Raw genomic sequence first — 15,429 nt, 5'->3', positions numbered from 1 at the left:
AGTGGAATACTAACTTGCCCAATGAGTCGACACTTTATAGGGTTACCAAATGTCCATTTATTCTACTGATGGCCACTATCGAAATATTGAGTCGCTACGTATTCCTTACTATCACGAGTCTCCCCAAACTCAAAGCAGCTTCTCAAAACACCAAAAACTTCACAACTCATAATAGCAATCTTTCAATCTGGTCTCGTATGTTCCTTATTTGTGTTTTGAGTTGAGACCCTTCGTTGACGGTGATGGAACACGCAATAACCGGCCGAGACACACCACAGGCCCTTCCTAACGCCTGTTTGGAAGGAACATATACGTATGGAACATTCTAATAAAAAGATAAGTTAAGAATGCCTTTAAAATAAACGTTATCCTTGCCTTGTCTTCGCATAATAAAGGCAGGTGCAATAGAATTTCCAAGGGTTCTGTGTCCGCTGCAAGAACTACAAATTCGGAAATACCTCTATTTAAGGTCTTCGTGGCTTCATTAGCTCCTTTTTTCAGCTGTTTGTAGTTGGAAGCCTGTCTAATCAAGTCCAAGATTTGTACCGTCAGTTGTGCGTCTGCCAAAGGATAGGCTTTGGGATGAATACCACTATTTTGGGCCTAAATCTACTTTAACTCTGATCAGTATATTTATTTCAATCTTACCATCACCAGTTTACGCACAAAAGAGAATCGAAACTTTCGTACGAAAACTTCAGGCTAGTCCAAGTAACAAGTCTGCACCCACACAGCGTCGTTGACAATTATAATTAATTTTTCCCCGATTCAATTGGAGAAAAGGAATTTCATTGGTTCTATACCAATCCGCTCTTTGTTACTCATGAAAAGCAACACTTTCTTCCCTCGATACACTTACAACATATTTTCACCCCAAAGTTGATCATTATCTACCCTATAATAAACTTTGAGAATTAAGTTATTCAAAAGTGATTCACTTGCTTTGTCAATTGTATTTCTTCTGAAACGACTGGCACGGTATATTTACACGTCCTTATTAGAGGGTACTCTTCAAATAACTTGTTCGACGTTTCCATTTCACATTTGTAACACCCGCCATCTCTGCAAAACGGCTCTAGAGGATGTTCTTTCAGTTGACCTGCTTGTAAGGCAACGTCAAGCAATCTCTTTCCAACCTATTTCAATAGCACTCAAAACAATTCAAGAAGCTCCAATAGTGAAATCCAAACCTCCGCTTGCACAACAACATTATCTGGGAGGAAGCGGATAACAACCTTCTTTGACTTGAGGTTGCTTTCGTTGTGCTTCAGTGTCATATTTTTCGTAAGTGTCATTTTCCTGAGAGCTTTATCACTTTTATTATATGACCATGTTGGGAGTTGAAAAGCGACAAACGTTGTGCTCAATGGGGAGCTCATTCCAAGTTTATCAGATTTTTCTATCTGTTCTAATCAACAACAGTCATTTGTTATACAATTCTCTCCATTCCCTGGTCATGCCAATAAAGAAAGAACAAAAGATAAAGGTCAACTCCTTGCAGACAAAATGACTTTGTCATATCCAGTTGGACTAAGACCAACGTTTGTCATCAAAATGTTGGCGCCCAATTGTGAGAGACACTTGGCATTTTTCTATCTTCCCATAGAATACCCCCTTTTTGGAAAAGTGATATATTTGTCAGTTTGAATTTATCACCACAGTTATCTATTTACAAACATACATATACATAAATGTGTATATGTATATTCGTGTGAATGTATGTGTGTGTGGTGCACAAGAGTGATGATAATAGGAACCCATTACTATTTCATTGGTGGAAAAATTGAATTAGGCAATCTCTTTTTACGGTGCCATTTGGTGTGAAACTGGCAAAATGAACTTTGAATCACGTCGTTGTTAGCAGTGTTGTTTCCTTTTTGGAAGCGGTCATGTTATTAACTAAACAAGTCAATTGTTGTTTCCATACACCCTTTTTTGTTTTTCGGAATGCTACAAGTTATGACGTGTTGGGTGGAAGATGGATAACTTCAACCGCCAGACGATGTCTAACCAGTAGGAGGTTACGTACCTCACAAACTAGATTTGTTTATGGGACAACATGTCACCTTGCTACTAGCAGTCGGGGTTTCAATAGAAAGAAACCTTTATGGATAGTGAAATGGGTTTCCGTGTCAGGCTGGGACCACATTTGCACTGCTCCTTATTTCCTTGCAGCTTTGTTGAGACAAATGTTGCGGACGGGTTCCTCATTGTTCCAACATAGGAAGCGTCTCAAGTGGATACTGCGTTCAGGTACTCACTTGCTGTTGGTTTTATGTCTAGTTGGGTATCGAGTGACGTTGAGTTCATTGGCACTTAGTAACCTTGTATACTTTCCATCAAAAGAATCCACAGTAGCTGTACAAGTAAAGAGCACTGGATATGAGGCACTGGAAGAAGCTCTTATACGAGAAAGACTACAACAGAAGACGGCTTCCGAAAATAACAGAGCAAAGGATGAAACTTCAGGTTTGGAAAGTAAAAAGGGAACTTCAGGCAACAGCATACCCCTACCATCAGAAAAGAGGTTTCAGAATCTTGCAGAGTTGGACAAGTCCAATCCTGATTCGGGGAAGTCGAACGATTCGTCTACCGCAAAAGAGGAAAGCAGTGCTGAAGTCACTCCTCATGTCACTGGAAATAGTCAGGATAACAAGCCACATCGTTCTGAGCAAGAAGTGACTGAGCCCAAGTCAAGTGAAAGAATATCGACAACAAATGAGCGTACGGGAAGGACTATTTTGCCTCGGACGTCTATTGGTTCTATGAAGTTATGGATTGTGCGGCTTCGTCAGAGAATAGGAGATACTTTGGATCATATTCGTGAGGTTAACCTTTTGGAAGATAGATTTCTATCCAATCTTCGTTTGCCAACTCAGAGAGAAACTTTTGCAGTGTTATCGCAATTCACGTTGGTTTGTGCGTTGATTTTGTTGCTTCGCGCGGGAGTCAATAGGACATTAAGATGGGTTTATGCTCGCTTTGATCCAAATGCCAATCAGTTGAGCTATGAACAAAGTGTATTTGAATGTATGCAGCGTCCTCTTGAATTTTTAGCTGTTGCTACTGTGATTATTTCTTTGGCGGAATTTGTGTCGAGACCTTTAGCTGCAACCGGTCTATTGAGATACATAAGGCCTTTTAGAGAATTGACCGTGATATTTTCAGCAACTTGGTTTTTATTGAGATGGATAGAGCGAATTCGTTCAAGATTTACTGATAGCTCAACTTATGAAGCGCGAGTGAACAAGGCACAAGTAGATGCTTTGTCACGTATTATGACTGTCGTGGTTTCCGCTATTGCACTGTTGATTTCTTTGGATACTTTTGGCATCAATATTCAGACAGTGTTAGCCTTTGGTGGAATCGGAGGTGTTGCTATTGGTTTTGCGGGAAGAGAGATTATTAGTAACTTTTTTGGTGGTTTTATGATTTATTTGACGCAGCCTTTTGCTGTTGGAGATTGGGTCCGAAGGTGAGTGATTGTCCTATTCATTGTATTGTTTCTTATCTGTTTGTTGATATCCTTTTTTATAGTATTGAAAATGATCAGATTGACGGTTCTGTAGAAGAGATTGGCTGGTATTTGACTCGTATCCGTACTTGGGAAAAGCGACCTTTGTATATACCAAACTCTCGTTTTTCAACTTTGGTGATGGAAAATCCTTCTCGTATGACCAATCGAAGAATCAAACACACCATTGGTTTGGCTATGGAGGTATTGGCATATCTCTTATACGGACAATAAGGATAATCGAATGCTGCTTTTAGGATATGTGTGTCATCAAAGACATCATTCAAGATATCCAGAATCTTCTAGATCAACATCCAGAGTTGGATCCCAAACAACATCGAATGGTTTGGTTTGATGGTTTTGGTGAATATTCAGTGAACTTGTGGTTAAGTTGTTACACGAAAACTGTATTTTTGTCCGAATATCGACGAGTACAGCAAGAGATATTATTTGCAGTATATGATATTATACGCAGTCATCATGGACGTCTTGCTTCTAGTTTGGTTCGCGACCTGAGAGAAGGTTCGGATCCAGATAAGTATGTTGCATTCTCTCAATTTATCATATGATTACTGATGGTTGTTCAGATATGCACCACTTCATCCTTTAAGTGAGTTGTCCAAAGAGTCTTTTGCCAACGGAACGAACCATTCTGGTTCGGAGAGTGCATTAAGTTGGTCACGTCATGAACCGGAATCCAACAAACCGGAAGTAGCAGTTTCTCCTGTATCGGAAGATACTAAAAAGGAAAAAGGAAAGAGTTCCAGTTCTCCTCAGAGTGGCACCATGCGAATCAAAGGTCCTGGTAGATCCAATATGAATAATAGTCCATCCGTTGGGACAAAGCCAACAAGTGTAAATAATCAATTGGGTACAAAGAATCAGGAACTCAACAACAATGCCAATAACAGCAATAGTCATACCGATTCGACGACCCATACTGCTAATGGAGTTGGCAAAAAGACGACTAGTTCAGCAGATACTCATACTTAAAAGGAATCAGAAGAGCGAATCGGAACAACATCTCTTATCGTGTTGTTTTTTTATTCAAGTCACTACGACGTATTTTCCAGTTCCACTGTCAAAAACTTTTCTGCCAATCGAACATTTGCCCAAGTCAACTTATCTAAGTAAAGTATCATTAAGAGATCCCTCAACTGGTCTCCAAATAGTTTCTTTATACTCGCGTTATCCAACTGTGGTATCATCGATAGCGTATCCGATATATATCTCCCAACAGATATATCTCCTTTCTTTGTTCCTTTCACTACTTGTCTCACATAGTTCTCTACTTTTTCCAATAAACTGTGCAATTTTTGCAAGCTTGACTTGAGATTATCCAATTCCGAAGAAACGGAAGCCAAGTCACTTTTTTCAACATGGCGACCACTTTCCAACAGTCCTTCATATCCCACTGCCTCAGGTACTCCGGAAATCACTCCAACTTCTACTGGTTGAAATTCGGTATTCAATAACTGTTCACCGATCTTCAGTCCACAACTGATGTACGCCCTCACCCCAAAGTCGGACTTTGTTTCACCGCTCATCAACAAGTGCACGGGAACTATTCCGGACGTACATTCTCTACAATAAAACTCATGAATCAATACCGAGTTTTCATCTGGTAATCCACCGGTTGCGTACCAACCGATGACTTCGTCTGTTGACACTCGACGAGACAGCTCATACATAGTCCTATGATAGTCAATATCCACTGCTACTTCTTCCGATGTTTCGCTATGAGGAACGGGAAAAGACTCGGTGATTTCCACAGTACCGTCGACGTTTACTCTACCTAGTAGTGTCCCAATGACTCTATGTTGTTGTTCCGTTCTTCTCAAATGATGGTCTGCCATATTTAACAAAACAACGGGATGAACATCGACAGCAAAAGAACGAGTCTTTTCACCGCGGAGATACAAATAAGTGTTCATAGCCAATGATGTCTTTTCTTCCAATATAATACCAATCCGTTCTCAATCCCAACAAAAGGAATCAATACATTATCATCCATCTGTAGAAGTTGTCCTTTCAAAAACAACACACAACTTGATAGGAGGAATAGCACTTGAGGTTTCAAAGACTCCATTCGTACATGGAATATCACTCTTTGAGGACATCGATAAACACTATGAATATCTCGTTCTTTGCCAAGTGGATTGAAAATGGAAAATGTGCAAGTATGGACCATGAGACATTGGCAAAGTGAATTGAACATGACGTGGTTGTGCTTTATCTCGTTGATTCCTACTCCTTTTCGTTATTTTGGTTCCAAAAGGAGCTTGAAGCGTCCTTTTCGATATTTGGATAATAGTTGCTGTTCATGTTGCGAATCAATAGACAAGGAGCAACAAGTGAAAAGAATTGTATTGATAGGAAAACCATGTAGTGGAAAAGGAACCCAAGCACCCCTTTTAAGGTAACATATATCTTTTCATTCTAAAATACTTCTTTACTCCGTATAGTTCTCGTTATGGTTTTGTTCACTTATCGACAGGACAGATATTGAGAGAAGAAATGAACAAAGTATAACAATCACACAACCCTCGGACTGCTTTCCTTCTTAACTAGTCTCTCTCTAGAACACATCTCTCGGTGCATTAGCAGCTCAATATATGAAACAAGGTGATATGTTACCTGATAGCATAATGGTCAGTTTGAAAAGAGATTCCTTTGTATCTCAACTGAACTGGATACTACAGTTGCCATTGATTTCCAGTCGCATTGCTCAACAAGATTGTCAAAACAAAGGCTATATTTTGGATGGATTTCCACGAACTATTTCTCAAGTAAGAAATGAGACTCTCATTTATATATATATATATATATATATATATATTATTCATCTCTTTGGGTATATATAGGCTTTGAAAATGTCATCCCATCACATCGGTGTGGATATCGTGTTTCTGTTACAACGAAGTGATGAAGATGCCATCGGTATGAGTCTATGCATCCATATATAGATAATAATAATAACAATAATATTGACAAACGAATGTGGATTAGAATGGATGAGAGAACGATTATATGACCCACTAACAGGTATTCTTTACCATCCGACTTACTATCCACCTCCTCCAGATAGTATTCCTTTTTTGCAAAGAAGAATCGACGATAATGAAATAGTGATGAGAAAAAGACTATTCCAGTTTCATCAAAGTTGCTTACCTATTATCCAACTTTTTCAAGTAAGTTTTTGTCATTTCATGCAATGGTGGGGGTCATACATGGAAGAATGAAATAGGATAAATTGGTGACAATCAATACGAGTAATAAGAGACCCACTCTACAAGTATTTGAACAGATTTGTCAATATTTAGAAAATTTTGAAGCTTTGGTAAGTTGTTGGATGGCATCATCATTTGAGTCACATAAGAGTGATATTTTCGAACAATAGAAAACCAAAGATACATCGTCGTCTTCCATCAAGCTTCCCAATTTATTAAGTTTCTAAAATACTTGTTTACCAGTGCCCATAGTATTGTATACGACTGTGCCCAAAATATAAAAGCCAATAGCCACTCCAAATACGATATACCAAGCACCACCCGTTTTATCCAGAATAAATCCGGTAAGAGCTACTCCAACAATACCAGGAATAGCGGCAAAACTGTTAGAAATACCTAACAAAACACCGGCATATTCTGGACCAATATCTTGATGATTGGCATATACACCTGACTGTGCAAAACTACCCAGACCCAAAGCCAAAGCCATACATAATACAGCCGTAACAGGATGATGGACAAAGCTAACAATACTGAGAAACAAAGCAGGGCCCATTAGACCCATAGTTTGCATCAGTTTGCGAACAAAAGTGATAGAAAATCCTTTTGATAACAAATAATCGGCACACCATCCACCCACATTGGCAGATAATGCCATAGCTAACCAAGGAAGAACAGAAACAAAGGAGGAAGAAGCCAAGTTCAATCCCAACTAGAAAGCGTGAATACAATAACAATGAATCTATTCCAAGCACACTTACATGTTGATTGAAATAAGTAGGAAGCCAAGTCAACAAAACAAAATAACCCCAGGTAGTACAGAAGTGGGCTACGATGATGGCCCAAGTTGCCTTTTTGGAAAATAGCAATTTCCAAGGAATATCACGAGAAGTACGGTCCATTTTGTTTCCAATAGTTGTTCTTTGTTTCAGAATATAATTCTTTTCATCTTGTGAAATACTATTGCTCTTTTCAGGTGAACTCTTTATCCAAGCATTCCATATGAGCCACCAAAGAATTCCCAACGCACCAAAACTGGTAAATACGGAATGCCAACCCAAAGTGCTCATCATTTTGGGACAAAGTAATAAACCTATGACGGAACCAAAATACATTCCAGAGTAAATCAGTGCCAAAGAACGACTTCTTTCTCCACTTGGTATCCATTTCGATACAACCTGATTCATAGCAGGCATAGCAACACCTTCTCCAAAACCTAACAACGCACGTGATAGTAATAAAACAGGAAAGGACTTGGATGCCGCATAAGGAGTAACAAAAGTCATCAAACTCCAAGCCAAAACACCCCAACCTAATACAAGTTTACCGCCATATTTATCAGCCAAATAGCCTCCGGGAATCTAAACAAAAAGCGCCAAAAAGTGAATCATCCTGTGTATTCCAAACAACAAAAGAACCCACCTGAGTAACTAAATAACCCCAAAAAAAAGAGCTTTGAATGACTCCTACAGTACTTTGACTCCAGCCAAACTCTTTGGACATGGGAAGAATAGCAACAGAGACGTTGACTCTATCCATGTTACAAAGAACAAAGCTTAAAAAGCACATCAAGACAACTAAGAAACGCTCCGGTACGTTTTTCATAGACCAACCGTATCGACTCTTCAAAGTTTTTACAAAAGTATCTGAAACTTTCAAGGCTTTCGAGTTGTCCGATTCCTGGTTTGTCGTTTTGTCGGACGAGTAGACTCCCAACGCTTTCCTATTACTGTTGATAGTGGATAACTTGAACGAACGGCAAAAGAACTTCCAACGACAAATAGTAGCTGTACACTTAATACAGAGAGAGTTGTATGGTTTCCCAAGTACACAAGTTGGTAACTTTACAAAAGCACATGCGTTGATCTCCTTTGCCATCCTATTATTCATCCCTTTAAGATCCACTTGTTTACATAAGCATCTCATTCTATCCTATCGTGAATAACTGTGACGACTGCATTTGAAAAGTATAGATATATAAAAAAGAAAAGTTCACAACGAGAATCATTTTTTGTGTATTTATGGATGAATCAGAAAATTGAGACAACTGTTCTTCATAGCCATATTATCATCATGTCTCAACAACTATGTCCACCTGAAATGTTTGGTATAGTAGAAACTGGAATATATCGCTCCAATCTCTTTTTTCCTATTAGTTTTCCTTTTATCAAACTTTTGAATCTCAAGACTGTTCTTCTTCTATCTGCAGAAGTTCCCACCAAAGTTGTTTGTAACTTTTTGGAAGAAAATGATATCACTTTGGTACACTTGGGAAGCAGGTCTTTAACAACGGAAACTTCTTGGAAACCCATGAGTGAAGAACTAGTAAAGGATGGACTCGAATGGGTACTCGACAGAAAGTCACATCCTTTGCTTGTGTGTGACACGAGTGGCATACATCAAGTAGGTATTCTGGTAGGTTGTCTAAGAAGACTACAGAATTGGAGTTTGAGTGCAGTTATTCACGAATATCGAACGTTTGCTTCCTCCAAAGCACGTTATGTCAACGAACAGTTTATAGAATTGTTCGATGTCGACCTAATAACACTACCTGAAGACTTGCCAGACTGGTTTCGTGAACACTTGGAACAGGAAGCAAAAGAAATAGAAGAATATCAACAACTCATTCGAAAAAAAGAGTTGGATCCTTTAGGAGTTTTGGTAAGGACCCAATATTTCCAAAGTATGAAGCTCATCACACTATGAAGATCAAGGCAAACCATAATGTTCCTAGATATCAGCAATATTTCTATTCTCATGAGGCAAAACTTCATTTTCCACAGGGACAAAAAGATATTCGAATAGAACGATATCTTCCTCGAAACTTCGACCTGCCCAACAAAAACTTTCACAAATGGAGACAAAGAGAGAGAGTTCCACATGAACAAATAACAAAAGTAAAAAGTCCTGCCGATGTGGAAATTCGTTCCGTACGTAAAGTCATAGTAAGGCCACCTTCTTCTCATGGAGAACTCAAGTCTTCTCTCTTCAATGACTCAACCGATTACTTTTAACGTCACATATGTTGAGAAGTATCCTGTTCCGTGAGAGTCAAAGACAACATTCCAGGTTCTTTCCATTCAGAAAGCAAACTAGATGAGGCAATCGGTTTATGTGAATGGTCATCCAACAAGACAAGTCTTTTTGTCTTATTTTCATGGTTCCTATTGATTATTCCAATCATTTCGCATACTTTATCCAATACTTGACCCATAGTCATGTTCTTGGAATAATACAACGATAAAGGTGACGACTCTTTGAGTTGAGTATCCACAGAGACATATAAATAAACTCTGTCTTCCATAGGTATTTCAGGGTTTCCTATTGCTTTGGTCTTTTGTTTCATATGAAAGACCCTTGTCGCTGTTTTCGACTTTTCTGTTTTCCAATGGTTTTGAAACTTGTTGGCCAACTTTTCCAATATATTGGATTTGGGTTTTTCCAACTTTTTACTTTTTTCAGGTTCCTTCTTGATACAACGATGCTGGTCTGGATTTCTATGAGTTGCACAAAAGGAGAGGTTACACTGGATACATCGAGTAACCGATATATGGCGACAATTGGTTTTGGAACAACTGATACAACTTTACCAACTGAAAAAGGAAAAAGAGGACCACAGATACTTACGTTGGCAGTTGTTTGGTGGTAGAAGAAGTACTAGTGTTGTACTCAGTGACTTGCTTGGGTTTGCAGTCGTGGGTTTCAGGTAGACGATGTTCCCCACAAAAAGTTTGTCCACAAACTTCACATACATACGGTAGAAAGTCTAGTTGGTTGCATCCTTTTAAGCTACAGTGTTCACCAATAAGCTCTACTGGTGTTCCTTGTCTTTGCATAGAAGAAAAAGTCTATCTGACCCAAACGATAAAAATGTGTCACAATGCCAAAGATGATGTTGTGGACTTGAAAAGCTTTGGATCGATTTCAATCTATCTCTTATATATTTATATATTTATATACATATTATTTATAAAAACTACAACTCTCCAAAAAAGGCATAAGGAGTTGGCGAATGATTGGGTGCTTCTATGTGAATGGGTTGTTGTAAGTTGTAGAGAAACATTGGCCGTGGTGGTGATAAGAAAGAAAGAGAGAGGTACTCGTTAAAACAAACAGAAGGATAGAAACATGACAGACAATACTAGTACTATCATCGATACAGAAGCGTATCTAAACCAAGTTTTGGGTTTAACTTCAGAAAAGACAAGTGAGAAAGAAGATTCTCTGGTTAACGATAATAATGCAGAAAGTTCTTCTAAGAGTTGTGGTGAAAAGGACGAAAGGAAAAGTTCCTCGTCGCGTCGGTCAACAAGACGTTCTCAATCACCTTTGAAAAGACATAAAAGGTAATCTTCGTTACATCGAGGAAGGCTCTCTATTCTCAGTTGTTTTCTTCTAGGTCACGCTCAAGGTCTCCTAGTAGTGGAGATAGTAGTGAAAGAAGGAGGAGGAGAAGAAGAAGAAGAAGAAGAAGCAAGTCTCCGAGAAGGAGAAGATATGAAAGGGACCGATCATATAGTCCTAGAAGACGATACTCGTCGAGGCGAGAATCTCATTCAAGACCGTATAGCGTCAGAGAAGAATCAAAACAACCGGATGAAAAGAGATCAAGAGCTTCATCGTTGGATAGTTCAGTGAACAACGACCGCTCGAAACAGTTTAGGGATCCTGAAGAAGAAAGAAAATTGAAAGAGAGGGAAGTAGATAACAGTTTTCCTGACTATGAAAGGGACTTGAGAACTATTTTCGTATGGCAACTCGCACAAAAGGTTACAGAAAAGGATGTTTATAACTTTTTCAGTGCAGCTGGAAAGGTAAGAGATATAAGAATGATTATTGACAAGCGTTCGGGAAGACATAAAGGGTAAGTATGGAGAAAAAGACTATTACCAGGAATATAACAACGTCTATCGTAGAGCGGCATATGTGGAATTCTATTATAAAGAAGCAATACCTTCAGCTATGCGTCTAGCAGGCCAACAATTATGTGGATATCCTGTAGCTATTAAACCCTCGGAAGCTGAAAAGAATATTGCAGCAGAAATGGCAGCAAGAGAAGCAGCAGCTGCACAACAAGCGAGACTAGCAGAACTAGAAGAATGGAGTGGAGGAGGAGACACAAGTCCAAGTAAGTTTCCACAAGTCCCCCTTGTTAATATGATTAATCTCTTGTCTAGACTCCAATCCACTTACCTTTACCAAACTTTACGTGGGTTCCATTCACTTTTCTATTAGTGAAGACGATTTACGTACTATTTTTGAGCCATTTGGTGAAGTTATCTCTTTGCAGCTTCATAAAGATCCTGAAACCGGACGGTCACGAGGTTTTGGCTTTGTCCAATATAAAAATCACGAAGATGCAAAGAAAGCTTTCGAACAACTCAACGGATTAGATTTGGCTGGGAGACCTTTGAAGGTGAGAGATCAGACTGCTGTTCTTATGCTATCACGTTAACTTTTTAAAGGTTGGTTTGGCTACTGCGGAAGCTCAAAAACTTCAAGTATTAGGTGCTATACCTTCGGGTGTTCCTGGGACGATAGCTGCACAAAGTTTATCTAGTAAAAATTATGCATATAGTGCTTACATTAGTGAACTGGATGAAGGTGGAGATAGCGGAATGGCGCTTAGTGCCACTCAACGTACTCAGTTGATGCAGCGATTGGCTAGAGGTGAGGCTCTTGCTTCCAAGTCGTCGCCAGCATTAGGTGGGAAGAGTCCAGGTTTATTGAGTAGTGAAGCTTCTCCTCAGTCGGGTACTGTTCCTACTCGTCAAGGTTATAATCCTCCATTGGTACACTCGATTTCTCCATCAACTTGCTTAATGTTGCGTAACATGTTTGATCCTGCTCAAGAAACTGATCCCAATTTTCATTTAGAAGTGCAAGAAGATGTACGAGATGAATGTATATCTAAATTTGGACCACTGAGGTATGCTGCGACATTGGTTCTTGTTACTATTACTAATCATCACTTGTTATAGACATATATTCGTGGATAAGAATAGTGCAGGTTTGGTGTACGTACAGTTTGAAACCATGTCCGATGCCATGAAAGCTAAACAAGGTCTTCATGGTAGATGGTTTGCTGGTCATCAAGTTATAGTAGAATATATATCCGAGTCAGTATATTATATTCGTTTTCCTGACTTGAAGAAACACAGCATCCAATATTAAGATATCGATTACTTGTGGTGAAATAATAATAATTGGATTCGACTCTATAGAATTATGTGTGTGTGTTTTGCCGTTTTTGGTAGAAACTACGATATATACGGAGGTAGGCGCTGATTTCGATGAAAGACTTATTTGTAGAAATATGTCGGTGACCAAATAGACACTTATGAAGAAAAAGCCAATCCATTTTTATAAAAACATTCCGTTTCTTATATACTATATTAAAATTCCCTTTGCTACGAATATCCCTCGTTTCTATACATTCAATTCAGTTGTGTTTATCCACTCAAATGGATATCCACTATTCATCACAACTATTTACATGACTCGAATCTTTCATTGCACGCCGTACTAACTTGAGCACTTCTTGATAACGTAAATCATCGACTGAACTAGGCTTACATACTGTCAAATGGTCTGCCATTTTTACTGGAATGAAACGTCCAATTCCTGGATTGGCCGTTTCCATCGGTACCAGAAGACTCGTAATATATTGACTACTCCATTGGGTTAATTTCGTAGGATTTGTCTCTCCCATACTCAAAACTTCTAAATACCGTGTATGGAGGGACCGGTTACTTTCCGAATAATCGTACCAGCGACTGTGAACAACTCTTTTAAACTGTTCATTCAGTTCCAACAACATAGTAGAACCTGGATATAATTCATTAACAGCTACTGATGGACGAAAAGTACTACCAACAATAGCACGTTTTAAATATCCAACGATGGGTGAACCTAAATGAGGCGTCGAGAAAAAAACTAGCCCTCGAATGGAATCAACCAGGCAAAGATATTTATCATTCATACTATGAACGGCATCTACAATGGCTTGTTTCATTACCAAGCCTCCATAAGAATGGGTAATTATTACGCATGGTCTAGAGCCAATACCGGCATCACAAAGCTTCTCCAAAAGATCCGCAGCCTGATGTTTGAGAGGCAAACCATAGCTCCTCCAAGCACTGATGGAAGTATCATAGCTTACACTTAATATCCTAATGTTCGGAATGTCCTTTGATAGCCAATCTCTGGGCCATACCATGAGCTTTTCATGCTCTTCTTTTTCATGATAATCCTGCTCTGAAAAAGCAGCTGTATTGGAATGTTCATCATCGGAGACATAATATTCTTGTTCCACTACGGCATTATTATTATTATTATTATTATTATTTGGTGCATGCGCAACTCGCCATGTTCTCAAAGGACCTCCCAACAAGCCATGTACTAATACGATGTCTAGTTGTGGTTCCCATCTCATACGTGTTGTAGGATAAATAAGAAAGATGCCATTAGGATATTTCCATTTTCTCCCAGACTGCATATTTGCAATGGCACGTAAGACTTCTAGCTGTAACATATCGTTGCTTTTACAAAATTCATCATGGTATAGCCAATCCATCAAAGTTTGTGGCCACTGTAAACGAACGGCTATTTTCGTTCCTTCTCTATATGAAACCAAGTTGGCGACAAGTCTAGCAACTTCAGTAAGAACCAAGTTCATGTTATCTTTGGAATGAGGCTCCCACCATTCTTCTGTTACTGTCTCTGCCAGAACCTTCAAAATGCTTAATCCACCAGAAAGTATAATCCGAAAAGCGGCTGTTTTATCCTTCACTACTGCGTCATTCATACTTCGTAGCATAGCTCTCGTGCTCTTTAAAGTCATGGTTGGGTCAGTTAACGGATCCCAATCAGAAGTGGGATTGGAAAAACCGTAATCATCGATAGGTGGATAACCCAAATGTGAGCTAGAAGCCGATTCCTTCCTTTGAATGGTTGTCATCCACAACTCACCTAGTGCAAGAATAATATTGCGTTTATCGTTTACACCATACACTAATCTCTCTTCATCTGCATCATATACAGCATTGGAAGCCTCTTCTAATAGGCGCGGGTCCAAATTGGGCAACAAACAAAGTTCGGGTAACAACATAGGCTCTAAAGAAAACGCTTCTCCTAGTTTCTGTCTTATTTTTTGATTCTCTGGTTTACAAAAAGCACTTTTTGCCAGTATGGTGGAAAGTGCCTCACAAGCTAATTGCTGGGTATCATATTCACCGACACGTTCTCTAGCTAGAAAAGTTAGGTATATACTCACTTGCTGCCCTATCACTGCATTAAGCCACTCGCTTGTGAACACTTGAACATCATCTAGTTTTCCTTGTCGCATTTTCTTAATAGTGACCAAGTCAACACTATTATTGTTCTCAGCGTCTACTGAAACGAGTTGCCAATACCGCTTTGCAAGTTCCAAGCGATGTACCTTATCGGATACTGGAGACAAAATGTTCGACCTAAGAGCTAATATTTCGGGTAAATCCTCTATTCTCTTGAAACTGTCTTCTAGCCTTTCGTGTAAGGGCCACTTTTCTTTCTTTCTTCTCTTATCGTACACACGTTTTCCAGCGAAAGCTGCGCCAAAGAATAACAGTGGAACCAACACTTTTACCCTAGTAGGTAGCATTCAAATAAACTAATACAGAATAACTTTTCTACAAGTCTTCAAGT

General features: G+C 39.1%; 10 protein-coding genes across 10 annotated transcripts; 4 read left to right on the top strand and 6 right to left on the bottom strand.

Moving 5' to 3' along the window:
• Nucleotides 1–18: 18 nt before the first annotated feature.
• Nucleotides 19–808, bottom strand: Gasu_50730 (U4/U6 small nuclear ribonucleoprotein SNU13). The gene is made up of 3 exons (XM_005703805.1): nt 649–808; nt 376–603; nt 19–325 (listed from the first exon to the last, which is right to left on the bottom strand). The coding sequence occupies exons 1-3, from the start codon at nt 649–651 to the stop codon at nt 167–169; spliced, it is 390 nt and encodes a 129-aa protein (XP_005703862.1). The 5' UTR covers nt 652–808; the 3' UTR covers nt 19–166.
• A 14-nt stretch (nt 809–822) lies between these two features.
• Gasu_50720 (2Fe-2S iron-sulfur cluster binding domain protein) lies at nt 823–1,418 on the bottom strand. Its single transcript, XM_005703804.1, has 3 exons — nt 1,191–1,418; nt 943–1,136; nt 823–895 (listed from the first exon to the last, which is right to left on the bottom strand). Exons 1-3 carry the CDS (start codon nt 1,377–1,379, stop codon nt 856–858), a joined length of 423 nt encoding a protein of 140 aa, XP_005703861.1. The 5' UTR covers nt 1,380–1,418; the 3' UTR covers nt 823–855.
• A 340-nt stretch (nt 1,419–1,758) lies between these two features.
• Nucleotides 1,759–4,533, top strand: Gasu_50710 (small conductance mechanosensitive ion channel, MscS family). Its single transcript, XM_005703803.1, has 4 exons — nt 1,759–3,475; nt 3,538–3,718; nt 3,772–4,052; nt 4,102–4,533. Exons 1-4 carry the CDS (start codon nt 1,890–1,892, stop codon nt 4,505–4,507), a joined length of 2,454 nt encoding a protein of 817 aa, XP_005703860.1. The 5' UTR covers nt 1,759–1,889; the 3' UTR covers nt 4,508–4,533.
• Nucleotides 4,534–4,541: 8 nt separating this feature from the next.
• Gasu_50700 (translation initiation factor eIF-3 subunit 5) lies at nt 4,542–5,568 on the bottom strand. The gene has a single exon (XM_005703802.1). It carries the CDS (start codon nt 5,446–5,448, stop codon nt 4,570–4,572), a length of 879 nt encoding a protein of 292 aa, XP_005703859.1. The 5' UTR covers nt 5,449–5,568; the 3' UTR covers nt 4,542–4,569.
• Nucleotides 5,569–5,658: 90 nt separating this feature from the next.
• Gasu_50690 (adenylate kinase) lies at nt 5,659–6,903 on the top strand. Its single transcript, XM_005703801.1, has 6 exons — nt 5,659–5,933; nt 5,980–6,040; nt 6,097–6,165; nt 6,217–6,303; nt 6,379–6,454; nt 6,524–6,903. Exons 1-6 carry the CDS (start codon nt 5,680–5,682, stop codon nt 6,754–6,756), a joined length of 780 nt encoding a protein of 259 aa, XP_005703858.1. The 5' UTR covers nt 5,659–5,679; the 3' UTR covers nt 6,757–6,903.
• Nucleotides 6,904–6,940: 37 nt separating this feature from the next.
• Gasu_50680 (MFS transporter, anion:cation symporter (ACS) family) lies at nt 6,941–8,698 on the bottom strand. Its single transcript, XM_005703800.1, has 3 exons — nt 8,167–8,698; nt 7,506–8,105; nt 6,941–7,456 (listed from the first exon to the last, which is right to left on the bottom strand). The coding sequence occupies exons 1-3, from the start codon at nt 8,668–8,670 to the stop codon at nt 6,968–6,970; spliced, it is 1,593 nt and encodes a 530-aa protein (XP_005703857.1). The 5' UTR covers nt 8,671–8,698; the 3' UTR covers nt 6,941–6,967.
• Nucleotides 8,699–8,728: 30 nt separating this feature from the next.
• On the top strand, nt 8,729–9,473 carry Gasu_50670 (phosphatase / phosphoprotein phosphatase / protein tyrosine phosphatase). The gene has a single exon (XM_005703799.1). The coding sequence runs from the start codon at nt 8,818–8,820 to the stop codon at nt 9,448–9,450; it is 633 nt and encodes a 210-aa protein (XP_005703856.1). The 5' UTR covers nt 8,729–8,817; the 3' UTR covers nt 9,451–9,473.
• Nucleotides 9,474–9,498: 25 nt separating this feature from the next.
• Nucleotides 9,499–10,668, bottom strand: Gasu_50660 (zinc finger protein). The gene is made up of 2 exons (XM_005703798.1): nt 10,372–10,668; nt 9,499–10,319 (listed from the first exon to the last, which is right to left on the bottom strand). The coding sequence occupies exons 1-2, from the start codon at nt 10,578–10,580 to the stop codon at nt 9,761–9,763; spliced, it is 768 nt and encodes a 255-aa protein (XP_005703855.1). The 5' UTR covers nt 10,581–10,668; the 3' UTR covers nt 9,499–9,760.
• An 80-nt stretch (nt 10,669–10,748) lies between these two features.
• Gasu_50650 (RNA-binding protein) lies at nt 10,749–13,129 on the top strand. Its single transcript, XM_005703797.1, has 6 exons — nt 10,749–11,090; nt 11,144–11,608; nt 11,661–11,872; nt 11,922–12,160; nt 12,210–12,673; nt 12,726–13,129. Exons 1-6 carry the CDS (start codon nt 10,873–10,875, stop codon nt 12,916–12,918), a joined length of 1,791 nt encoding a protein of 596 aa, XP_005703854.1. The 5' UTR covers nt 10,749–10,872; the 3' UTR covers nt 12,919–13,129.
• A 51-nt stretch (nt 13,130–13,180) lies between these two features.
• Gasu_50640 (uncharacterized protein) lies at nt 13,181–15,408 on the bottom strand. The gene has a single exon (XM_005703796.1). It carries the CDS (start codon nt 15,383–15,385, stop codon nt 13,220–13,222), a length of 2,166 nt encoding a protein of 721 aa, XP_005703853.1. The 5' UTR covers nt 15,386–15,408; the 3' UTR covers nt 13,181–13,219.
• Nucleotides 15,409–15,429: the final 21 nt, after the last annotated feature.

Source organism: Galdieria sulphuraria (genome assembly GCF_000341285.1).
Source record: "Galdieria sulphuraria unplaced genomic scaffold scaf_49, whole genome shotgun sequence".
In the NCBI taxonomy this organism is placed as follows: domain Eukaryota; phylum Rhodophyta; class Bangiophyceae; order Galdieriales; family Galdieriaceae; genus Galdieria; species Galdieria sulphuraria.
Note: the sequence above shows the minus strand (reverse complement) of the source record. Positions and strands in the feature narration are given on the sequence as shown.

What these genes read in the sequence shown, in the direction of transcription:
- Gasu_50640 (XM_005703796.1), bottom strand. Translation starts at nt 15,385, where the DNA reads ATGCTACCTACTAGGGTAAAAGTGTTGGTTCCACTGTTATTCTTTGGC.
- Gasu_50720 (XM_005703804.1), bottom strand. Translation starts at nt 1,379, where the DNA reads ATGAGCTCCCCATTGAGCACAACGTTTGTCGCTTTTCAACTCCCAACA. An exon ending in ATGTTGTTGTGCAAGCGGAG is followed by an intron (nt 1,137 to 1,190) that starts GTTTGGATTTCA and finishes CTATTGAAATAG; the next exon opens with GTTGGAAAGAGATTGCTTGA. An exon ending in GAAGAAATACAATTGACAAA is followed by an intron (nt 896 to 942) that starts GCAAGTGAATCA and finishes AGTTTATTATAG; the next exon opens with GGTAGATAATGATCAACTTT.
- Gasu_50670 (XM_005703799.1), top strand. Translation starts at nt 8,818, where the DNA reads ATGTCTCAACAACTATGTCCACCTGAAATGTTTGGTATAGTAGAAACT.
- Gasu_50680 (XM_005703800.1), bottom strand. Translation starts at nt 8,670, where the DNA reads ATGAGATGCTTATGTAAACAAGTGGATCTTAAAGGGATGAATAATAGG. An exon ending in GGGGTTATTTAGTTACTCAG is followed by an intron (nt 8,106 to 8,166) that starts GTGGGTTCTTTT and finishes CTTTTTGTTTAG; the next exon opens with ATTCCCGGAGGCTATTTGGC. An exon ending in CTACTTATTTCAATCAACAT is followed by an intron (nt 7,457 to 7,505) that starts GTAAGTGTGCTT and finishes CACGCTTTCTAG; the next exon opens with TTGGGATTGAACTTGGCTTC.
- Gasu_50700 (XM_005703802.1), bottom strand. Translation starts at nt 5,448, where the DNA reads ATGAACACTTATTTGTATCTCCGCGGTGAAAAGACTCGTTCTTTTGCT.
- Gasu_50650 (XM_005703797.1), top strand. Translation starts at nt 10,873, where the DNA reads ATGACAGACAATACTAGTACTATCATCGATACAGAAGCGTATCTAAAC. An exon ending in CGTTCGGGAAGACATAAAGG is followed by an intron (nt 11,609 to 11,660) that starts GTAAGTATGGAG and finishes CGTCTATCGTAG; the next exon opens with AGCGGCATATGTGGAATTCT. An exon ending in TCTAAATTTGGACCACTGAG is followed by an intron (nt 12,674 to 12,725) that starts GTATGCTGCGAC and finishes CACTTGTTATAG; the next exon opens with ACATATATTCGTGGATAAGA.
- Gasu_50690 (XM_005703801.1), top strand. Translation starts at nt 5,680, where the DNA reads ATGGAAAATGTGCAAGTATGGACCATGAGACATTGGCAAAGTGAATTG. An exon ending in TGTTACCTGATAGCATAATG is followed by an intron (nt 6,166 to 6,216) that starts GTCAGTTTGAAA and finishes TGGATACTACAG; the next exon opens with TTGCCATTGATTTCCAGTCG. An exon ending in TTCCACGAACTATTTCTCAA is followed by an intron (nt 6,304 to 6,378) that starts GTAAGAAATGAG and finishes GGGTATATATAG; the next exon opens with GCTTTGAAAATGTCATCCCA.
- Gasu_50710 (XM_005703803.1), top strand. Translation starts at nt 1,890, where the DNA reads ATGTTATTAACTAAACAAGTCAATTGTTGTTTCCATACACCCTTTTTT. An exon ending in GTTGGAGATTGGGTCCGAAG is followed by an intron (nt 3,476 to 3,537) that starts GTGAGTGATTGT and finishes CCTTTTTTATAG; the next exon opens with TATTGAAAATGATCAGATTG. An exon ending in CCATTGGTTTGGCTATGGAG is followed by an intron (nt 3,719 to 3,771) that starts GTATTGGCATAT and finishes TGCTGCTTTTAG; the next exon opens with GATATGTGTGTCATCAAAGA.
- Gasu_50660 (XM_005703798.1), bottom strand. Translation starts at nt 10,580, where the DNA reads ATGCAAAGACAAGGAACACCAGTAGAGCTTATTGGTGAACACTGTAGC. An exon ending in ACCACCAAACAACTGCCAAC is followed by an intron (nt 10,320 to 10,371) that starts GTAAGTATCTGT and finishes AAGTTGTATCAG; the next exon opens with TTGTTCCAAAACCAATTGTC.
- Gasu_50730 (XM_005703805.1), bottom strand. An exon ending in CTTTATTATGCGAAGACAAG is followed by an intron (nt 326 to 375) that starts GCAAGGATAACG and finishes TCTTTTTATTAG; the next exon opens with AATGTTCCATACGTATATGT.